Genomic DNA, 22,826 nt, shown 5'->3' with positions numbered 1-22,826 from the left:
CCAGTTCATAGGGAGCTCCCCTGAATCCAAGGATGCCCTCTCATAATTATGGCTAAGGGTTTGCTTACATTCTTTGCTGCCTCCCTTAATATAACTAGATAGATTCCATCTGCCCCAGGTGCCTTTTTTATGTCCATCCTCAACAATTTCTCCTCCACTTTCCTTTCAGTTATCACAACATCATTTAGCTCCTTGTTAGAGTTTGATAAATGACTGGCATCCCATTCCCTAAAGAATTCCTCATGTATGAATGTAGATGCAAAATAACTATTCAATTTGTCCACAACCTGAGCAGGGTCATCAAGAGTTAACCCATAGTCATCGTGGCCCAACATGATTCAAGTTGTTCTACTGTTAATATAAGCATAGAAATCTTTGCTGTTTTTCTTTGCATTCTTTGCCAGATACTTCTCATAACTGGCCTTAGCTTGCCTAACCTCCTTTGTGACTTGCTTACAAACCAATTTATATCTACCATAGGCTTCTGAATCACCTGATAATTTATATGTATGCCATGCACTTTTTTCTCTTCTAAGTATCTTAATAGTTCTTCTGATGTTCATTTGGGTCTAAGCCTTGAATAGTATTTCTTTTTTTGTGGTATGAAAAGCCTAGTAGCATCTTTGATTACTTCCTTGAATATTTCCCATTTAGAATTTACCATTAGTAACGTCATCAGTTGGTCCCACTGCATACGATTTAAAAACTGTCTTAGACCTCTGTCGTCACACTTATGAAAGCAAAATCCTTTATCCCTCGACAGTAGTTATATCTTTAATAAAATTCCATATTAGTATACTGAGATCAGTGCCACACATAAAGAATCACTGCTAATAACCAAATAAATAGTATTGCTTCCTCTTGTTGCCTCTCTAACATGCTGCTGTACAGAACAGTAATCTAAGAAATCCACAAAAGTCTTGTTAGTGTGAGAGTGAACAACCCACAAATTCCAGTCAGCGTCTGGAAAGTTAAAACCCCCATTAAGAGACATTCTGATTTTCTGCTCCCTCTATTTCCCTGTATAGCTGTTTGCAGTGCTGCCCAAAATCCCAACAGCCAGATTCCCGATGGGCAAAATCCAGACAGCCGAAAATCCCAACATATCAATTGTATTTTAAAAAACAAAGTTAAAGTCCAAATCTGAGAAACTGTTTGCAATAAAAAATGTTTTTCATGTCATCAAAATTGCCACTGAAAACATTAAAATTTTATTTGAACACATGGAACATGTATATTGCAGTACCATATCACTAGCTTCCCTCGATAAATGTGGCTTCAGAACATTAAATGCTTGTGGTACTTCATCAGAAGGAATAGATGTCAAGGCACACAAATGTTGAAGCAGCAGACTAAATTCTTCATCGGTGCCATACTAAAATGCCAGTCCACTTGCTTGAATTTTTCTCCAAACACATTGTCCCAGGTGGAAAAAAACAGACCTCTTTAGACACATTAGGGAACTCACCTTTGGAAGCATTTATTGTAGCTAATTCCAGGTCAGTTAATATGGCCTGTGATCTGAATTCAATTTCATTTTCTCCGGCAAAGTCATTCATATCTAGAAACAAACGTTTATAATTTTCTTCACTGTTATTCTTCATCAACAGGTAAACTACTCCACCCCAGGTGCTACTGCAACAGGATCTAGAAAATTTTGGAATATGGGCTGAGAAGTGGCAACTGAAGTTTAACATTGACAAATGCAAAGTACTGCATATGGGTAGAAGTAACCCCAGAGATATGTACCAACTGTGTGGTACTACACTTAAGGTGGTTGAAATTGAAAAAGACCTGGGAGTAATTGTGTAGTCAGATATGAAGTTTTCTGAGTAATGCAGACAGGCTGCCAGGGCAGGTCATGGGGTTTTGTCAATATAGGAATTTTGCTAGCAGGGAAAAGGAGGTGATTGTCCCTCTGTATAAGGCAATGGTCAGGCCATGCCTTGAGTACTGCATACAGGTCTGGAGGCCTCATTTTAGGAAGGATGTAGATTTGCTTGAGCATGTACAGAGAAGGGCAACAAGATTGGTGAGGGGAATGAAGGGATCCTCTTACCAAGAGAGGCTTAAGTTCTGCAAATTGCAGTGGCTGGAGACTAGCACCTGCGAAGTGATCTGATTGAGGTGAATAAGGCCTTGAACTTGAGCACGCTGAATTCTGATGGGATCCTTCCACTTGGTTCAGATTATGAACCTAGGGGGGGCATAAATTCAAATTAAGAAAAGACAGATGTGCAGAAATTTGTCTTTAGCCAGCGGGTGGTTAATTGCTGGAACAAACTTCCATCTGTCATTGTGGAAGTTGATAGGTTAAATAAATTTAAGGAGGAACTGGACAGGCATTTGGAGGGAATGGTGTGATTTTTTTTTTTGGCTGATGCTGCATAAGCTCATACACTTGCTTTCTTTCATCACATGCCACTACTACTACTACTACTATTCATTCAACTGCCGTTATCTGGAACAACCTTCCTTCATACGTATTTCCTGAAAATTACAGTCTACAGAAGTTCAAGACCAATGTCAACAAATATCTTCTTTCGTCTTCTCAACCTCCAACCCAAGCACGGTACTAAGTACTATAGGTTCTAATACCTCTCGTGTTTGGGGTTTACATAAAAAAAAAAAAAAAAAAGCCTGATATGCCTTCATCAATATCACTGATAAATGTGGGAAAACAACAATGGGCTAATGCCAAAAACCCTGGAAAACTCCACTTTAGTCCACAAAGAGCAGTGTCCATTGATTACCACTCTCTGTCTTGTCTTCTCCCATTAACTTGTCTTTAATGTCAACACTGCTCTAATGTGTACAACAGTCTATGTGCAACAATATCAAAAACTTTCCTGAAATCCAAGTATATTAAACCAAATTATTTTTTGCATCCAGTTCCTTTGTGTTTGTTTGTTTGTTATTTGGTTTTTAGGAGCATTAGCAACTAAGGCAATATTGCTCCGGGATATGCGGTGGTCATTCCCTGACCTTTCCACATCCTCCGTATTTGGTGGTGACGGGCTCGAACCCTGTTCTAATCAAGAAGCATGTGCTACACACTGCTGCTCCTTCCCACCTTGCTACGGAGGTGCCGTTCCTTTGTGACTGCATAGTTTTATTCAATCAAATTGGTAAGACAAGAGTAAAAAAACTCTTGTCTCTTTCCCTTTAATAAATCCATGCTCTGTCTGAAGTATAACTGCAGTCTTGTTTAGATGATTCTACATCATTTCTTTAACAAGTGACTCCATTATTTTCCTTGGAACAAAAGTTAAGCTAACAAGTCTGTAATTACTCATGTCACCCTTTGATATCACTTTGTGATTTATGGATACATTCAGGCATCTCCAGTCCACAAGGACCTCCCCTGAATCCAAAAATACTCTCATAATTATGTCTAAAGGTTTGCTTACCTCCTTTGCTGCCTCCCTCAATATAACTGGAAAGATCCCATCTACCCCAGGTGCCTTTCTTATGTTTGGTTTCAAAAATTTCTGTTCCGAATTCCTCTCAGACATTAAAAAATCATTTATCTCCCTGTTAGAGTCCGATAAACTTCCAGATTCCCTAAAGAATTCCTCATGTAGATGCAAAATACTCATTCAGTTTGTGAGCAACCATGAGCAGGATCATCAACAGTTGAACCATGATATCGTGGACCAATGTGATTCATCCCCTTATCCCCTTATGTTTGCATCATTTGCCAAAGATTTCTTATAATACAAGGGGGTATCAGAAAGTTCGTACCCAGAACTAGATAAAACATCAGTAGACAGATGCCATTTTTAATATAGGTTGTCTACATATTCAATAACTAAAATGTGAAATTTCATTCCTATAGGTGATTGTACACCAGAGATAGAGCCCAGAATCTGAGGAAGGACGCTATGGTTGACACAGTGAAGTATGGAGCAGTGATCAAGTTCCTGCATTTGCAGGGAAAGAAAGCTCAGGAAATTGACGAAGAAATGAATGCTGTGTATGAGCAGAATTGTCCATCCTCTGACATTGTAAAAAAGTGGAAATGGAAGTTCCCATGCAGTCATACAAGTTTCTTTGACAAGCCACAAGAAGGAAGGCCATCCACAGACGGTGAGATGGTTGCAAAGTTTGAGCAGCTGGTGCTGAGTGGCAGATGTGTGACAATTCATTGTATTGCAAATGCAGTGGGAATTAGTTATGTGTCTGCGTAGATGGTCATTTTACATGACCACCTACACATGTCTAAGGTCTCTGCACGATGGGTTCCAAGATTGCTGATGCCTTTGCAGAAGCAATGTTGAATGCAACATTCTAGCCAACTGTTGTATTTGTGTAATGTGGATGTTGAGAACTTCTGATGTGAAAACATCTATGGTGGCACTAGAGTAAAATCGACTGGTAAAGAAATTTTTTTATGGAAATGACACAACTGATGTCACTTCCTAAATGGTGCTAACGATGATTTGGTAGAGTAAGTAGTTGATTCAAGTATGAACTTAGTAAGTTCATACTAAGATATGGAAATAATGTCACTTCCTAAATGACACCAAATCAGTCACTAACTTTGATTCGGTAGAATAAGCAGCAGGTAGTGATATTATGCAAGAATAAAATGCAGACTTTAATAAAATCGGATTCACAAGATTTTGATCAACATCAACTTTCTAAGTAGAATAAGTAAGTAAGTTTCGATCAAACTGTTCAAATATTTAAACAGTTTTACTCTAGTGCCACTATAGATGTTTTCACATAAAATAAAACATCTTTCGTGTGTACAGGGTATACATGCTGCTTTTTTTTTTTATGTTTGTGACAAATGATGAATGCTGGGTGTGCAGGGTGATCCAGAGTTTAAAGACATGTCAAAGCAGTGGAAGCACACCTCCTAAAAAGGCAAAGACCACTCCATCTACAAAGAAAGTAATGTTGTCCATGTTTTGGAATAGAAAAGGGGTTATGACAGATTACCTACCTTGTGGTTCCACACTTACCGGAAAATACTACAGAAATCTTTTGAAAAAGTTAAGCGATGTTTTGAAGGTGAAAACGGGTGGAATGTTAACCAAAGGTATCCATCTTCTGTAAGAAATTGCACTGGCTCACACGGCCATTGCCACCACCAACTTTGTTGCCCAGTGTGGGTTCGAACTATTGCAGCATTCACCCTATTCTCTTGAACTAGCACCATCAGGCTTCTTCTTGTTTCGAAAAATGTAGAAACTATTGGTGGACACCACTAATTCGTCTCAGGAAGTCATTAATGAAATGGAAGATTGATTTCAGGCAAAAAGTACGGATTTCTATGATCAAGGCATTAAACAACTGACCCATAGATGGGAGAAATGTGTTACTATACATGGAGAGTACATAGAAAAGGATTAAAGTTCCTGTGAAGTTTCACCTTTCTAGGGCTATTATTTCTAGGTAAGGGTACAAACATTTTGATACCCTCTCGTATGTCCTAGCCGGCATAACCTCCTTTTAGAGTTGATTTCAGACTAGTTTATATCTATCATTGGCTTTTTTTTTTCTTTTTTTTTTTTTTATGTGAACCCCAAACACGAGAGGTATTAGAACCTATAGTACTTAGTACCGTGCTTGGGTTGGAGGTTGAGAAGACGAAACAAGATATTTGTTGACATTGGATTTGAACTTCTGTAGATTGTAATTTTCAGGAAATACGTATGAAGGAAGGTTGTTCCAGAAAACAGCAGTTGAATGAATAAATGAGGAAGATGAAAAGTTGGTTCTGTGGGTTTGAAGTTGGACAGTAAATGGATGTTGACTGGTGGCGGCACATGTTCAGACTATTTTGAAAGAGAGAGAGCGGGAATTATAGAAGCCAATTCAGAAGAACTGTAGAAGAAGAATCTGTAGAAGAGGCATGCAGCAGAAACAGCATGTCTATGAGACAGCGAGTGGAGAGACTCTGTTAGAGATGAATCATTAATTAACCTAACTGCCCTCTTCTGAATGGAATCAAGAAGCCTGAGAGAGGTTTCGGGGGCACCACCCCAGATGTGGGAACAATATTCCATTGCAGGGCGGATTTGCGATTTATACAGAGTGAGCAGCTGTTTGGAAGAAAAGTAACGCCGAGAGCGAAAGAGAAAACCAAGTTTTTTAGTTGCAGAGGAAGCAATATTTGTAATGTGCTTGTGCCAAGAGAGAGAGAAATTAGAAGTTAGGGTAATCCCCAAAAGAGATATATCCTTTTGCCTAGAAATCGGAGTGTCACTAAAGATAAGTATAGGAGCAGAAGAATCCTTTTTGCGAGATATAAGACAAGACTGAGTTTTAGAAGGGTTGAAATCGACTAAGTCGTCTTTGCCCCACTGGAGAATTACCTGAAGATCGGCATTTAAGGAATTGGTAGCAGATTTTCGAGAAGTTGAAGCTGATTGAGCAGGTTTCTCAAAATGGAAAGTTGAATGCAATGTGCTATCATCAGCAAAACTATGGATAGGATTTCCAGTCAATGGAAGAAGGTCATTGATATACAAGAGGAAAAGAGTGGGGAAAAGAACTGAACCTTGGGGGACACAGGCATTAGTGGAGAAGTTAGAAGACAGAGAGCCATCTACCATCACCCTCAGTGAGCGATCAGAGAGAAAACTGGATAACCAATTACTAAAAACAGTTGGTAAACCATAAGATGGAAGCTTGTTTAGAAGACCTTTATGCCAAACACGATCAAAAGCCTTTGAGATGTCAAGAGCAACTACTTGTGTTTCATCGAACCTTTCCATTGAATTAGTCCATAAATGGGTAACATAAGCCAGAATATCACCAGTGGATCGACACTGACGGAATCCATATCGTTAATCAGACTGAAGGTTTCTAGGTAGTTTAAAGAGTTGGCGGTTAATTGATTTCTCCATTACTTTAGAAGAGTAGAAGTAATTGCAATGGGACGATAACTGGATGGGAGGGATTTGTCACCCTTTTTAGGAACTGGCTGGATATGAGCAAATTTCCAAGCAGAAGGAAAAACAGCTTTGGAATAAGAAAGTGAAAAAAGGCGGCAAAGAATAGGCGTAAGTTCAGGAGCACAGGTTTTGAGAACAAGTGGAGAAATACCATCAGGACCTGGAGCTTTCTTAGCATCAAGATTCATCAAAATCCTTCTGATAGTCTTTTGACGGAAGACCACAGTAGTCATTGAATGGAGCGTGTTGGGAATGGTGGGAGGTGTTTTACCAAGATCAATTAATACATGAGCTGGAAGAAAAATGGGATGCTAGCAGGTCAGCTTTATCTTTGGCTGAAATGACAACAGAACCATCTGGTTTGGAGAGAGGTGGGAGCAGAGATGGGCAAAAGTTGCGGCCAATAGCTTTGGCAAGAGACCAGAATGCTCGGCTACCATTAGGGCAAGAAGCAAGTTTTCTACTCTTAGCCTGTTCAAACTCTAGGTTGGACTGATTAATAACTGCTTTACAATTTTTGCGAGCTTTGGTGTAGGCAGAAAATGAAACTGAAGAATTAGAAACAAGCCAATTACGATATGCAACATTCTTCTCTTGGACAGCCTTAGCACATTTATTGGAAAACCAAGGTTTAGATAAAGGACGAGATTTTAAAGTGGAGTGTGGGATAAAGGATTCCATTCCTACAAGAATAATTTCACTGACACGATCTGAGCAAACGTTGACATCAGAACTTTTGAAACCGTAATCCGACCAAGGAAAAGAAGAAAAGAAGTCTCGCAGGTCATCCCATTTTGCATTCTTGTAATGCCAAACAACACGAGGTTGGGAATAGCCATGAGATAAAGGTTCCATTGGAGAAGAGACAATCACCAAGTCGTGATCTGAAGTGCCTAAAGAACCTCTCACTTCGACCATGTACTTAGAAGGGTTGTTTGTGAGAAAAAGATCAAGCATATTGGCTGTATGATTAGGATTGTCCGGTATTCTTGTAGGTAAATGAACAATCTGTGCTAGGTCATTAGTAATTGCAAAAGCCTCAGCATCTCGACCTGCTGGGTCGGTGTGACTAGAAAACGGAAGCCAGCTGGAGTTGTGAACATTAAAATCACCAAGGAAAATTACCTAACTGTTAGGAAAGTTGGACTGGAGAAAGTCAAGTTGCAATGAGAGGAAGTCAAAGAGCTCCAAGTGATTAGTGGAGTTGGGAGAACGGTAGAGGCAACAGATGAATTTGACACAATGAGGTAGAGAGATTTTAAGCCAGAGAAGATCAAAGAGAGGAGATTCCAAATTGCCAAGTCTCTGACAGGGAATATCAGAATGGACATATGCACAAGTACCACCTTTGAGGTGGTACTTGGGCATCTGAGATGAACAGTAGTTGAATCAACCGATAACTGAAATTCTGAGATAACTGAGATTTCTTCAGAAAAAGTACATGGGGTTTGGCAGACTGCAAGTGGAAAGGGACATCATTGAGATTAGAATTGAGACCACGTATATTTGTGAAATGAATTAGGAAGTCCTTGGGAGGTTTAGATCTTTTCGCAGATAAGCTTGCTCTATTAGTTTGATAATTCATGGTATATTCAATAGTAAGAAAAAGTGGGTGGGACAAGCTGTATGAAGTAATGAAATTTTTGGATATGGCGTACACATGGTAAGAATATACCCAGATCCTTGACATAATGTGGCCTCGACAATGCTCCCCGCATACACACTACTCGGACTCCCTCCAGTCACTATCTGGCAGAGTAGAGGTAGCAAGATTATACACTAGCTGATCCAGAAGCCTCCTAGAGAGTACCAGTAGGTTCGGTCCGGTGTACTAACTAGCAGCCGGCCTGCGAACACCGTTTTAGAGCTGTACCCTCGAAATGTAAGGAATATTGGATCTCGCCACGACGTTCATCAAACCTCAAAAGTCATCAATCATACTGCATGATGGAAGAGATAGGGAAGGGTTGACTGGAACTTAGCTCTAGAGACTAAACATGGGTTCCACCACTTCAAGCCTCCAATAAGCAAAGTGGTGGTATTTCACCGGTTGATGAGAGTCATCTACCACCTAGTACTGCCTGGTAACATAGAGGGGCGGCGTTCCTCCATGTGGTGTGGGCGCCACACTTCGACCCCTGCTTACGTTGGTTCACACCTGGGTGGTCACCCACCATGTACTTGTGCAGGGAGGTTATACCCAGGATTACTAACAGTCCCACCATCGTGAAGGTGCAAGCAGAAGATTTGGCTGTCACAGACCGTCCGGACTTCGCTGAAATTGGGTCCACTTGACTTGAGTGTCACCCGAATATCAGTTCCATCAGCGTTTTAGACTCGCAGGTAGCAAGTACAGCTTGTCTGGCATATCTGAGAGAATGTCTGTGACAACCTCAAGGACCTATGTGTGTATCTTGATAATTTACATGTATCCCATGCATTTTCTTCTCTGCCATGAGTCTCATTATGACATTAGGCCTATAACATTAGGCCTATAACATTCATGTGACATTAGGCCTATAACATACTCCTCATCTCATTTTTGCTTTCCCAGTGCTTATGTCACACCAAACTGATTCAACATTGCATTAGCCACCCATTTCATTTGGACACACTGCCTCTGATTTTATGCACTTTTTTAACTAAGAGCATAACTGCTCCTGACATCTGTCCTATCCTATCTGTCCTTTCTAAAGATTTTTGTTTTTGGAGGCTCAACGGGAGGAGCCTCTTCCTGGGTCCTGGGTGTACCGTCAGTGCACTCTGTACACCTGGCATGCCTCTTCATAGCTAGGGACAGGAGGCAGTGAACAAACTTGTTCTATCTGGTTCTGGTGCATCATAGCCTTAGTCACTGATGCGCCAATAAAACCCAAAACAACCCACCAACTTGTTCTATGCCTGCGTGAAGATGCCTGGAGCTGGCAAACAACACTCAACAGAAAAACACACACACACACACCCGTGTGCCTCATACAGATGCTACAGCAGCTAATAGGGGGAACCCCAAAGGTTGCCATAAAACATAAACACATTTTGACATTTTTGTCCTTTCTGTACAAGTTGTACTCCTCATATTCAAATTCTGCATCCCTAAAATCTGAGTGAGACCATGTCTCTGATATCCCAACAATGTCCTTATTTGATGTCCACCAACACTTCAAATTCATCAAATTTATTTACTGTACTACTAGCATTGGTACATGCACTTATTCTTACTCTTAGTTACCCCTAATGCAGCCCATGTATTTACTTGTTTCATGATGACTCTCAGCAGTCCTTGAAATTTCCAGAACCTTTCTTTCAAGGATACTGCTTATTCCAATAGAAGCAGTGCAAGAATTACTTTCACCTCTGCCTGTGGCTATTGTTAAGCTATTAGTCTGTGTATCCCCCCCCCATGCCAGCAGTTTTCTGAACCACCTAAATTGCCTCGATAGCATCCGGAAATATTTTTCTACCCTTTCTATTTAAGTGTATCACATTCCTGTGGAAGCAATCTCTCCTGTTAGCAAGCATAGACCATGCTGAGAAAAAAATTCTACCCCCGAGCCTTGAACAATCTCTCCAGGGCCAAACTCGCTGACAAGGCTTTCATCATGTACTCCTTTATATCACCTCTCAGCAAAATTGCAAACACTTTCAATTTAAAAATTTAACTCGCGACTTTTTTTTAACATTGCCCTGTACTTGTTAAGTCCGCACATATCCCACATCTCCTACTCTTATTGTCATTAGTGCCAATGGGTACAACAATGATATCTGCTGTACAATGTCATCAACTTTTGCCTCCGGCAGACATACTCTGGTCCTATTCCACCTATCCTTTTTGCATAATATATTTCCCATTTCAATGACAATTGAGTCATCGACAATAACTAGTTCCTGTGGGATCAGCGCATTCTGCCCTGAAGATTGATGCTGTGTTGTCTGGCGCACAAGAGTGAGCTCTAACATTGAGTTGAGCAGCTGAGAGCCTGATGGGCCCATCATTTTAATTCCTTCAAGGCACCTCTGTAGCCAGGTGGGCAGGAGCAGCAGTGCGTAGCACACGCTTCTTGATTAGACCGGGGTTCGAGCCCGTCACCACCAAATACGGAAAGGTCAGGGAATGACCACCGCATATCCCCGGAGCAATATGGCCTTAGTTGCTAATGCTCCTAAAAACCAAATAACAACAACAACAACAATTCCTTCAAGGGCATCTACCTGACTCTTCAAACTCTCATAGATGCCCATTAGAATGCTGAGCTGGTGCTTAATTTTTTGACATTCTCTGCACCTAGCACATATAAAGACATCCTCCTTGGCTAGATCATGTCCTGTTCCAGAAAGGTCTGCACACATTTCACATAATTTTTGAAAATGGTCCTTAGTTCAATTCTTACGCCACTGAAGTATATATTCAATCTCTCCTTTCAATCTGGTAAATTCCCTTCTCAATTCATCAAAAAAGCAATAATCATCCATGTTCCAAAGGGAAACTGTTGTAACTCTATCAACGACTTTTCCCCAATAGCTCTACTCTCGGTTTTGCAAAATTATTCAAATAAATTGCACCTAGCGCACACACAAAGAGATCCTCCTTGGCTAGATCACGTCCTGTTCTAGACAGGTCTGCAAACATTTCACATTTCGCACATATTTTTTAGACTGTGATGCGTTAGAGAATAACCTCCTTTGGTTCTCCCATGAGCCACAGTACTACTGCTACTTTGTGCTCGTTGCTTTGCTGCTCTAGTCTGGGTCATTATTCCATTTGAGTATAATTTAATTAACAATGAAATTTAATAAGATTAATAAATTTTACTGCTTAATTGATAATACTATACTTATCTAATAGATTTCTAATACAGTGCTACATATTTTGCTATTTAGTTTTATGTTAAACCTTATGCTATGAAGTTCAGGATTTACGTTACGCTATTCCGCATTGTATAACAATGGTGGCAAGTTACGAATGGTAAGATCTACAGACATTTTAAGTATTAACTTTAAAAATAGCTATCTAAAAGCTAGAAAAATCTTGGCCAACGCGGTAGTAACCAAACCCAGTGATGCTAATCTGGAAGCCCGGCTGCATCACTGGGAGGTTCCCCCTCACCATTTCAGGGAAAGTGGCATCCTTACTCTTTCTTGAATAGCACACTCCATACTCAAATTTAAATCAGGAAAGATTTATGAAAATTTGCTTTCAGCCTAAACATAATCAACTATTGGAAGAAGCTTCTGTATGGTGTTGTAGAAGTGGGTGGCTTGAATAAATTTACAGGATTGGAAGAATTATTAAAAGGGATGGGCATATTAAGTGAGTAGTGTATGTTTTTTTGCTGATGCTATGTAAGCCTGTTCCTTGTGTTATTTCCACTACTAAATTTAAGAAAGAGTTGTACAGATACCTGGAAAAAATCAGGTGACAATGGATTGCTTTTTCTTTACACTATTTGCCTCTCCAGTGTTCATGATGTACTAGAGAGAGAGAGAGAATAGGTGCTAAAAGAGAATAGCAATGCCAATACTCGGTCGCCTGCCTCTTTTTCCCATTCCATAGACGTGCAATTTAACTGAACACCACTGTAATTCTTGAAAATGATCAATTTAGCACATGTAATGGTAATTAAAAGAAAAAAAAATAATGATACAAACCTAGTTGTTTAAAACAGTAACTGAAATAACATACCAGAATTTGTATTAATATCAGTATTAGCATAATTAGGTTCCTCCCTAATTTCTTCAAGTTCTGCATAATGTATAGAAGCTCCTGCTGTAGCTTTTGGTGTGTTTCTGGAGAAAGCTGAGGTAGAGGGCTCAGCTGGTGGAAGTTCTGGAGTTGGTGTGGAACTGGGAGGAGAAAGTGTGGACAAACTGATTCCAGGGGAAGACCTTGGCCATGTACTACAGGATGCAACTGATGATGATGATGACTGTTGAGCTGCTGGTACAGTCACAGGAAAGGATGAAGTCATCTTCAAAGGAGCCACAGTACGTTTGATCTCTGAATATGATACAGCAGTGCCTAGAATTATCAAGGATTATCATAAATAGTGTACAATGAGAACCAGCCATACAATCATAAACTCAGTCATAAAAAACTGAAAAATGAAAAAAAAAAACTGATAAATTTTATATAAGAGTAACAAATTTTTTTCTGATGTATGATATGATGGAGGGGATAAATTCTGATTATAAATGATGTACTCTCTTTCTCTGTCTTTACATGGCCTGTAAAACGTTACTAATGTTTTCTTCATATGAATGCCACATAAATTTTCATTAAATAAATCTCATATCTTAAAATTAAGTTTAGTTATTAACTTTTCAACTTTACTTCCATCACAACATAATTTAACATCAATTAATTTCATTACATTTTCCATAGTCTTTTCCATTAACAGAATTATTCATTAATTTGTAGAAATCTTTTCCAAATCTATTGTTACCTTTAGTTCCTTTATCTGTATTAAAATCTATGTATGATTTTAACCAGTTGGTTTTTTTGCTTTCTAACACTATATATATATATATAAGGTCTAGTCCTAAATCTAAATACTTCAAGTTTCTGTGGTGTAATACATACTTTGTTTTATTACATAAAATAGTCATTAATTTTGAATATCTTTTATTTATACTTACATATTCAGTAGCTAAAGCTAAATTGTTATGCAAATCTTTAGGACATTATAAATCTACTTCTAAAATATACCTAGTATCATAATCATCAGGAATTTGAGTTACATCAATGATTGTATTACACGAGTCTAACCATTTAAATCCTCCATTAGGTATCCATCCATATACAGTGTTCTTCCCCGAACATTTTGTGAGCCAGGTGGCATTATGAAGTACTTCGCAATATTATAAATATTAAAATTTTATAATATTGTGAAGTATGTAGACTTTGCAATATTATAAAATTTTCTGTTATTTATAAATGTGACTTAAGTGATCCAGAGCAAAAATTAATTGCATAATTTAACATTATATGCTCCTGTTGCACTGACCTCAATCGCATACTATGTTCAAATTAATATTGATCGAGATCAGTGAGCGGTACCATATGGTACTGCACAAATCGTGTAAATTTTAGTTGGGCGGTCAGTTAAATTAACTGTGTGGTGCACCCATCCGACAGGTTCTAGGGAGAACACAGCATATAAGTTCATTGCATCTAAAATACATTAAGAAGATGCTAATTCATTTTTACTAAAATTTTTTAGATATTTATCATTTATTATTTGCTTTTACATATCTAGTGCAACATTAACAATAGCACTGGTAGAGGCATACAATGCAAGAAAGCAAGCTTATGCAGCATCAGCCAAAAAAAAAAAAAAAAAAAAAACGCTCCCATTTCACTCCTCCATTCGTTTCAAATACCTGTCCAGCTCAGCCTTAAATTTATTTAGGCTATCAACTTCCACAACAAAAAATGAAAGTCTGTTCCACCAATCAACTAACTGCTGGCTAAAGGCAAATTTCCGCACATATATCCTACAACCGTCATTCCTAAATTTGAATTTATGCCCACTCAGGTGATTATTCTGAGCAAGAGGAAGAATCCCATCAGCACTGAGCATGCTCAAACCATTCAAGGCTTTATACACTTCAATCAGATCACCTCGCAGGTGCCTAGTCTCGAAACACTGCAATCTGCAAAACTTAAGACTTTCTTCATAAGAGCAGCTGTAATAAAGTCACAAAGGAGGTTACGCAGATGAAGGCAGATTTTGAGAAATCTTTGGCAAAGGATGCAAAGAAAAACAATAAGGAGTTCTTTACTTATGTAAACTATAGAAGGAAAGGGATGAATTAGATTGGACCACTTAAGATAGATGGGTTAACAATTGATGATCATGCTCAGGCAGCTGATAAACTGAATGAGTATTTTGTATCTACATTCACACATCAGGAATTATTCAATGAAGGGGAGTGGCAGAAGTTTATCAAATGATAACAGAGAGCTAAGTGAATTTGTAATAACTGAGAGCCAAGTGGAGGAGAAATTTTTGAAGTTAAACATAAGGAAGGCACCTGGGGTCTATCCAGTTATATTAAAGGAGTCAGCAAAGGAAGAAAGCAGGCCCTTGACCATAATTATGAGAGCTTCCTTGGACTCAGGGGAGGTCCACATGGACTACAGGTGTGCAAACGTATCAAGAATTCATAAAGGAGGTTCAAAAGGTGATACAAGTAACTACAGACCTGTTAGTTTAGCTTGTGTTCCATGAAAAATAATGGAATCACTGGTTAAAGAAGCATTGCAGGATCATCTAGACAAGACTGCAGTAACAGTTAAGACACAGCGTGGGTTTATTAAAGGGAGGTCTTGTCTGACCAATTTGATTGGTTACTATGATGTGGTCACAAAGGAACTGAATGTCAAAAATAATTTTGATATTATATTCTTGGATTTCAGGAAAGCTTTTGATACTGTTGCACATGGAAGATTGCTGTACAAATTGTAGAGGTATGACATCAAGGGTAAGCTGCTACAATGGATAAAGGGATGGTTGAGTGGGAGACAAATGTTATTAGTGGAGTTCCCCAGGGTTCGGTGTTGGTCCCATCGTTGTTTTGATATATTTATCAATGATATTGATGAAGGTATATCAGATTTAATGTCCAAGTTTGCAGATGATACAAAGGTTGGCAGGGTTTTTAACGACAGTATGCTACTCCAACTGGATCTAGATAAGTTGGGAAAATAGGCTGAGAAGTGGCAACTAGAGTTTAACATTCACAAATGCAAAGTACTGCATATGGGTAGCAAAAACCGAAGAGAAACGTGCCAACTAGGTGGTACTACACTCAGGGAAGTGGAAAGTGAAAAAGACCTGGGGGTAATTGTGCAGCCAAATATGAAGTTCGCTGAACAGTGCAGATGGGTTGCCAGGACAGGTCACAGAGTCTTGTCAATGATATATAGGAATTTTGCTAGCAGGGACAGGGAAGTGATAATCCTGTTATACAAGGCAATGGTCAGGCCATACCTAGAGTACTATATACAGGTCTGGAGGCCTCATTTTAGGAAGGATGTAGAGTTACTAGAACGAGTACAAAGAAGGGCAACAAGATTGGCAAGGGGAATAAAGGGGGTGCTCTTACCAAGAAAGGCTAAAGTTCTGCAAATTGCAGCACCTGGAAAGTAGGCACCTGCAAGGTGATCTGAATGAGGTGTATAAGGCCTTGAATGGGTTCAGCAAGCTGAATGCTGATGGCATTCTTCGTCTTTCTCAAACTAAGACCGGAGGGGCACAGCTTCAAATAGAGGAAAGATAGTTGTAGAATAGATGTGCAGAAATTTGCCTTTAGCCAGCAAGTAGTTGATTGGTGGAACAGGCTTCCATCTTTTGTTGTGGAAGCTAATAGCCTAAATAAATTTTAGGCTGAGCTGGACAGGCATTTGGAATGAAGAGAGGGATGAAATAGGTGGGTTTTTCTTTTTTTTTGGCTGTTGCTACATAAGCTTGATTTCTTGCATCGTATCCCTCTAATGCTAACCCTTTGTTCCATTCACTAATCTTGTTGTCCTTCTCTGTACTCCAACAGCTCTACATCCTTCTTAAAAAGAGGTTTCCAGCCCTGTATACAGTACTTAAGGTGTGGCCTGACCATCGCCTTATACAAGGGGATAATCAGCTCCTTATCCCTCCTAGAAAACTTCCTGTATATCATTGACAAGACACCATGAGCTACTCTTGCAGCCCATCTGCACTGCTCACAGAACTTCATATCTGCCTGCACAATTACCCCCAGGTCCTTTTCATTCTTTACCACTGACAGTGTAGTACCACAGAGTTGATATGTTGCTCTGGGGTTGCTGTTTTCCATATGTAGTATTTTACATTTGTCAATGTTAAACTTCATTTGCCACCTCTCAGTCCATCTGCTCAACCTTTCCAGATCCTGTTTCAGCAGCATAGCATCAGTAGTATCCTTAACAACTCTGCCAACCTTTGTATCGTCTGCAAACTTGGACACTAAGCTTGATATACCATCATCAATATCATTTATAAATACAGAAAACAACAATTGACCCAACACTGAACCCTGAGGGACTTTACTAATAACACAAGTCCACAATGAGCAGTGTCCATTGATTACCACTCTGTCTTCTCCCCCCCCAACCATCCCTTTATCCATAGCAGCAATTTGCCTCCAATGCCACACTGCTCCAATTTGTGCAACAGTCTTTCATGTGCAACAGTATCAAAAGCTTTTCTAAGATCCAAGTATATAATATCAAAGCTATTCCCTGCATCCAGTTCTTTTGTGACCACATCATAGTATCCAATCAAAGTGGTCAGGCAAGACTTTCCCTTAACAAAACCATGATGTGTCCGAGCTATAACTGAAGTCTTGTCTAAATGATCCTGCAGTGCTTCTTTAACCAGTACCTCCATTAATTTTCCTGGAACAGAAGTTAAACTAACAGGTCTATAATTACTTGTGTCGCCCTTTGTTCCTCCTTTGTGAATTTGGGTCACATTTGCACATCTCCAGTCCATGGTTACCTCCCCTGAGTCCAAGGAAGCTCTCATAATTATGGCTAAAGGTTTGCTTACTTCCTTTGCTGCCTCCTTTAATATAACTGGATAGATCCCATCCACCCTGGGTGCCTTTTTTATCTTTATCTTGAACAATTTCTCCTCCACTTTCTTCTAAGTTTCTCGTCAGCAGAAGAGTCTGCTGACGAGGCTACTAGAGACGGTCGTTTTCAAAGCCGCTAAGTGGATTTTTCTTATTTATTGATTTGAAATTATTGTTTTTCTAAAACTTTTGATTTAAATTTAGTAGTATAACATTATTTTGTGATTTTCTGATTAATTTGGTGTATTTATTCTTTACTCGGCCTTGTAATTGCATAAAAGTATCGGTAAAGGTTTCCACGTGTTTCAACTCCGCTAACCGTTCGTAATTTTCCCGCCTTTGTGATACGATATACCGTACTAGATAGCGTTAGTTGAACTTCGTTAGCAGTTAAATTGTACGTTTAAATAAATACATATAACGACTTAGATTACAAACGTAATATAATTAATTTTATTTAACATAATTAATTATACATATAACCACTTAGGTTACGTAACATAAATAATTAGTAAAAACAAATAATTAATACATAACTTGATACGAAAGTTATATAGAGGGATTTCACAGATAACACTCGTTACTGAAACGTAAATATTTTAGCATTAGCATTAGCATTAGTAGAGGCATTTGATGCAAGAAAGCAAGCTTATGCAGCATCAGCCAAAAAAAAAAAAAAAAAAAAAAAAAAAAAAGTAACATAAATAAATAAAAATAACCACTTCCACTTCACCCCTCTGTTCGTTCGAAATACCTGTCCAGCTGAGCCTTAAACTTATTTAGGCTATCAACTTCCACGACAAGGGATGGAAGTCTGTTCCACTCACCAACCACCCGCTGGCTAAAGGCAAATTTCCGCACATCTATTTCGTAGATAACACTCGTTACTGAAACGTAAATATTCTGTAGATAACACTCGTTACTGAAACATAAATATAGCGTTATAACTGTGTTTGGATACAAGTTTAGGATTTAATTTTGTACAGAAATTGAAATTTTATTGAAAGTAAATCTAAATCATGACTCAAACCAGAGCAGCAAAGCAAAGGGCTCAAGCTAATGGGAATGCTGTGGCCCAGGGGAGAACTGAGGGGGGCAGTTGTCCTCTGAATCACAGCCTTGTAAGATGCACTATTTCCTTGATGTTTGCGGAGCAGTCAAGTATGGGACATGATACTGCCATGGGGGATGTCTTTGTGTGTGTGCGATGCAAGGAGTGTAAGGAGATAAGGCGACAACTCAGCGTTGTTATGGGCCTATATGAGAGCTAGAAGGATAGGGTGGATGCCCTCGAAGCATTACAAGTGAGGGGCCCATCAAGCTCTCAGCTGCCCACACCAATGCCAGAGCTTGCACTTGGTCATCGCGGAACACAGCGGCAACCCCCAAGGCAGAATGCGCTGGTCCCAAAGGAACTAGTAGTTGTTGGTGACTCTATTGTCAGGGAAACGGGAAACATGCTTTGTAAAAAGGATAGGTGGAATAGGACCAGGGTATGTCTGCCAGGGGCCAAAATTGATGACGTTGTAGAGCGGATATCATCTTTTAAGGGCACAAAAGGTGATATAGTTGTACACGTTGGCACTAATGACATTAAGAGTAGGAGACCGGCGGAATTACTTGACAAGTACAGGTCACTGATGAAAAAAAGCCGTGAATTAGGGTTGAAATTGAAAGTGTCTGCAATTCTGCCCAGACACGATAGGAGGGAGTATATGATGAGAGCCCTGTCAATCAATTCGGCCCTGGAAAGATTGTGCAGGGCTCAAGGGGTAGAATTTTTTTCAGCCTGGTCTGTACTTGTTAACAGGAGAGACTGCTTCTACAGGGATGGGATACACTTAAATAGAAAGGGTGCAAGAATGTTTGCTGATGCTATCGAGGCAATGTTAGGTGGGTCGGAAAACTGCTAGATTGGGGGGATACAAGGACTAATAGATTAACAGTAGCCACTGGCAGAGGTGAAAGTGATTCTTGCACTGCTTCTATTGGAATGAGCCGCAGCCTGGAAAATAAGATGCAGGATATTTCAGAGACTGCTGGGAATCATTGGGGTACAAGTAAACACATGGGTTGTGTTAGGGTAGCTAAGAAAAAGAACAGGTGCATGTATACTTGTGTGTACACCAATGCTAGTAGTTTAGTAAATAAATTTGATGAATTTGAGGTATTGCTCAAAACATCAAAGGCAGATATTGTGGGGATTTCAGAGACGTGGTGTCACACAGATATAAGAAATGCAGAACTGGAATTTGGGGAGTACAATGTCTACAGAAAGGATAGACAGGATAGGAAGGGAGGAGGGGTTATGCTATTAGTTAAAAAACACATAAAATCCAAGGAAGTGAAGCCAGTCGACATCGCTGGACAGTGCAGTGTCGAGTCAGTTTGGTGTGACATAAGCATTGGGAGATCAAAATTGAGAGTATGAGTGTGCTATAGGCCTAATGACTCTGATGAGTATAATAAGAAACTGTTCGGAGAAATAGAGTGGGCCAGTAAATCAGAGAGTCTTATAATAGGGGATTTTAATTTCCCAGATATTGACTGGAATTTGGGGGCTGGTCACTCACACAGTAGCAAGGCTTTTGTGGATTTATTGGATGATTGTTTTCTACATCAGCATGTTCGGGAGGCAACTAGAGGGAGTAATACTCTTGATTTGATTATCAGTAGTGATTCTTCATGCATTAAGAATCTGCAGATAAATGAACCACTTGGTGGCAGTGATCACAGTGTGCTGAAGTGGGAGTTACTCAAAGAGGTAACTACCATTAGGGGTAAAGGGAAGGGGTATTGCTTTCGTAAAGGCGACTACAATGGACTGAGACAGTATTTAAATTCTATACAGTGGGATCAACTGATGATATTGCCAACAGCAAATTCAAAATGGGAAGCATTCAAAGAACTTATCGTGGAAGCTACTAGGCTTTACATACCAACTAAGAAATATTGTTCAAGGTTTAGGCCTAAATGGTTGTCAGATGAACTAATGAGGCATATGGCAGAGAAGAAAAATGCATGGGATACATACAAATTAACACGTGACACGGACGCCTATGATAGATACAAGTTGATCTGTAACCAAGTTACAAAGGAGGTTAGGCAGGCGAAGGCAGATTACGAGAGATCCTTGGCAAGGGATGCGAAGAAAAATAGCAAAGAGTTCTTTACTTATGTAAACTCTAGAAGGAAGGGGATGAATCAGATTGGTCCACTTGAGATCGATGGGTCAACTGTTGATGACCCTGCTCGGGTAGCTAACAAACTAAATGAATATTTTGCATCGACATTCACACATGAGGAGTTATTCAGCGAGGGGAATGCCAGAGGTGTATTCAACTCTAGCAGTAAGCTAGAGAATCTTGTAATAACTGAGAGCAAAGTGGAGGAGAAATTGTTGAAGATAAACACAAGAAAGGCACCTGGGGTGGATGGGATCTATCCAGTTATATTAAAGGAGGCAGCAAAGGAGGTAAGCAAACCCTTAGCCATAATTATGAGAGCTTCCTTGGACTCAGGGGAGGTACCCATTGACTGGAGATGTGCAAATGTGACCCCAATTCACAAAGGGGATCAAAGGCTGACACAAGTAATTATAGACCTGTGAGTTTAACTTCTGTTCCCGGAAAATTAATGGAGGCACTGGTGAAAGAAGCACTGCAGGATCATCTAGACAAGACTTCAGTTATAGCTAGGACACAGCATGGTTTTGTTAAGGGGAAGTCTTGCCTGACCAATTTGATTGGATACTATGATGCAGTCACAAAAGAACTGGATGCAGGGAATAACTTTGATATTATATACTTGGATCTTAGAAAGGCTTTTGATACTGTTGCACATGGAAGACTGCTGCACAAATTGGAGCAGTGTGGCATTGGAGGCAAGTTGCTGCTATGGATAAAGGGGTGGTTGAGGGGGAGAAGACAGAGAGTGGTAATCAATGGAAACTGCTCATCGTGGACTAATGTTATTAGTGGAGTCCCTCAGGGTTCAGTATTGGGGCCTTTATTGTTTTCTGTATTTATAAATGATATTGATGATGGTATATCAGGCTTAATGTCCAAGTTTGCAGACGATACGAAGGTTGGCAGGGTTGTCAAGGACACTACTGACACTATGCTGCTGCAACAGGATTTGGAAAGGTTGAGCAGATGGGCTTCGAGGTGGCAAATGAAGTTTAACATTGACAAATGTAAAGTACTACATATGGGAAACAGCAACCCCAGAGCAACATATCAACTCTGTGGTACTACACTGACAGTGGTAGAGAATGAAAGGGAGCTCGGGGTGGTGGTGCAGGCAGATATGAAGTTCTCTGAGCAGTGCAGACGAGCTGCAAGAGTAGCTCATGGTGTATTGTCAATGATATATAGGAATTTTTCTAGCAGGGATAAGGAGGTGATTATTCCCTTGTATAAGGCAATGGTCAGGCCACACCTAGAGTACTGTATACAGGCCTGGAGGCCTCATTTCAGGAAGGATGTAGAGCTGCTGGAACGAGTACAGAGAAGGGCAACTAGATTGGTGAATGGGACAAAGGGGTTCTCTTACGAAGAAAGGCTTAAGTTTTGCAAATTACAGTGTCTGGAAACTAGGCACCAGCGGGGTGATCTGATAGAGGTGTACAAAGCCTTGAATGGTTTGAGCATGCTCAATGCTGATGGGATTCTTCCTCTAGCTCAGAAAATTCACCTGAGAGGGCATAAATTCAAATTGAGGAAAGACAGATGTAGGATAGATGTGCGGAAATTTGCCTTTAGCCAGCGGGTGGTTGGTGGGTGGAACAGACTTCCATCCCTTGTCGTGGAAGTTGATAGCCTAAATAAGTTTAAGGCTCAGCTGGACAGGTATTTCGAACGAACAGAGGGGTGAAGTGGAAGCGGTTATTTTTATTTATTTATGTTACTTTTTTTTTTTTTTTTGGCTGATGCTGCATAAGCTTGCTTTCTTGTATCAAATGCCTCTACTAATGCTAATGCTAATGCTAAAAGTTATTATAAAATCATCTAGCTCACTGTTGGAGTTTAATTAACCTCTGGCATTCCCCTCTCTGAATAACTCCTCATGTTTGAATGTAGATTTAAAATACTCATTTAGTTTGTTAGCCACCTGAGTAGGATCATCACAGTTGAACCATCAATATCCAGTGGACCAATCTGATTCATCCCTTTCCTTCTAGAGTTTACATAGGTAAAGAACTCTTTGTTGTTTTTCTTTGCATCCTTTGCCAAAGATTTCTCATAATCTGCCTTTGCCTGCCTAATCTTCTTTGTGACTTGGTTACAGACCAGCTTATATCTGTCATAGGCTTCCATGTCACCCATT

General features: G+C 39.7%; 1 protein-coding gene across 1 annotated transcript in view; it reads right to left on the bottom strand.

The window, feature by feature from the left end:
- Nucleotides 1–22,826, bottom strand: part of Cbl (E3 ubiquitin-protein ligase CBL) — a 455,909-nt gene that overhangs the window by 74,775 nt on the left and 358,308 nt on the right. Inside the window, exon 10 of the mRNA XM_090382106.1 lies at nt 12,589–12,924. Within this exon, the coding sequence (XP_090238232.1) occupies nt 12,589–12,924 (336 nt within the window). The remainder of the gene's footprint in view (nt 1–12,588; nt 12,925–22,826) is intronic.

This window comes from Mastigoproctus giganteus, chromosome 9 (assembly GCF_048544385.1).
Source record: "Mastigoproctus giganteus isolate SK-2022 chromosome 9, ASM4854438v1, whole genome shotgun sequence".
NCBI lineage: Eukaryota > Metazoa > Arthropoda > Arachnida > Uropygi > Thelyphonidae > Mastigoproctus > Mastigoproctus giganteus.
This window is presented reverse-complemented; position numbering and strand designations above follow the sequence as displayed.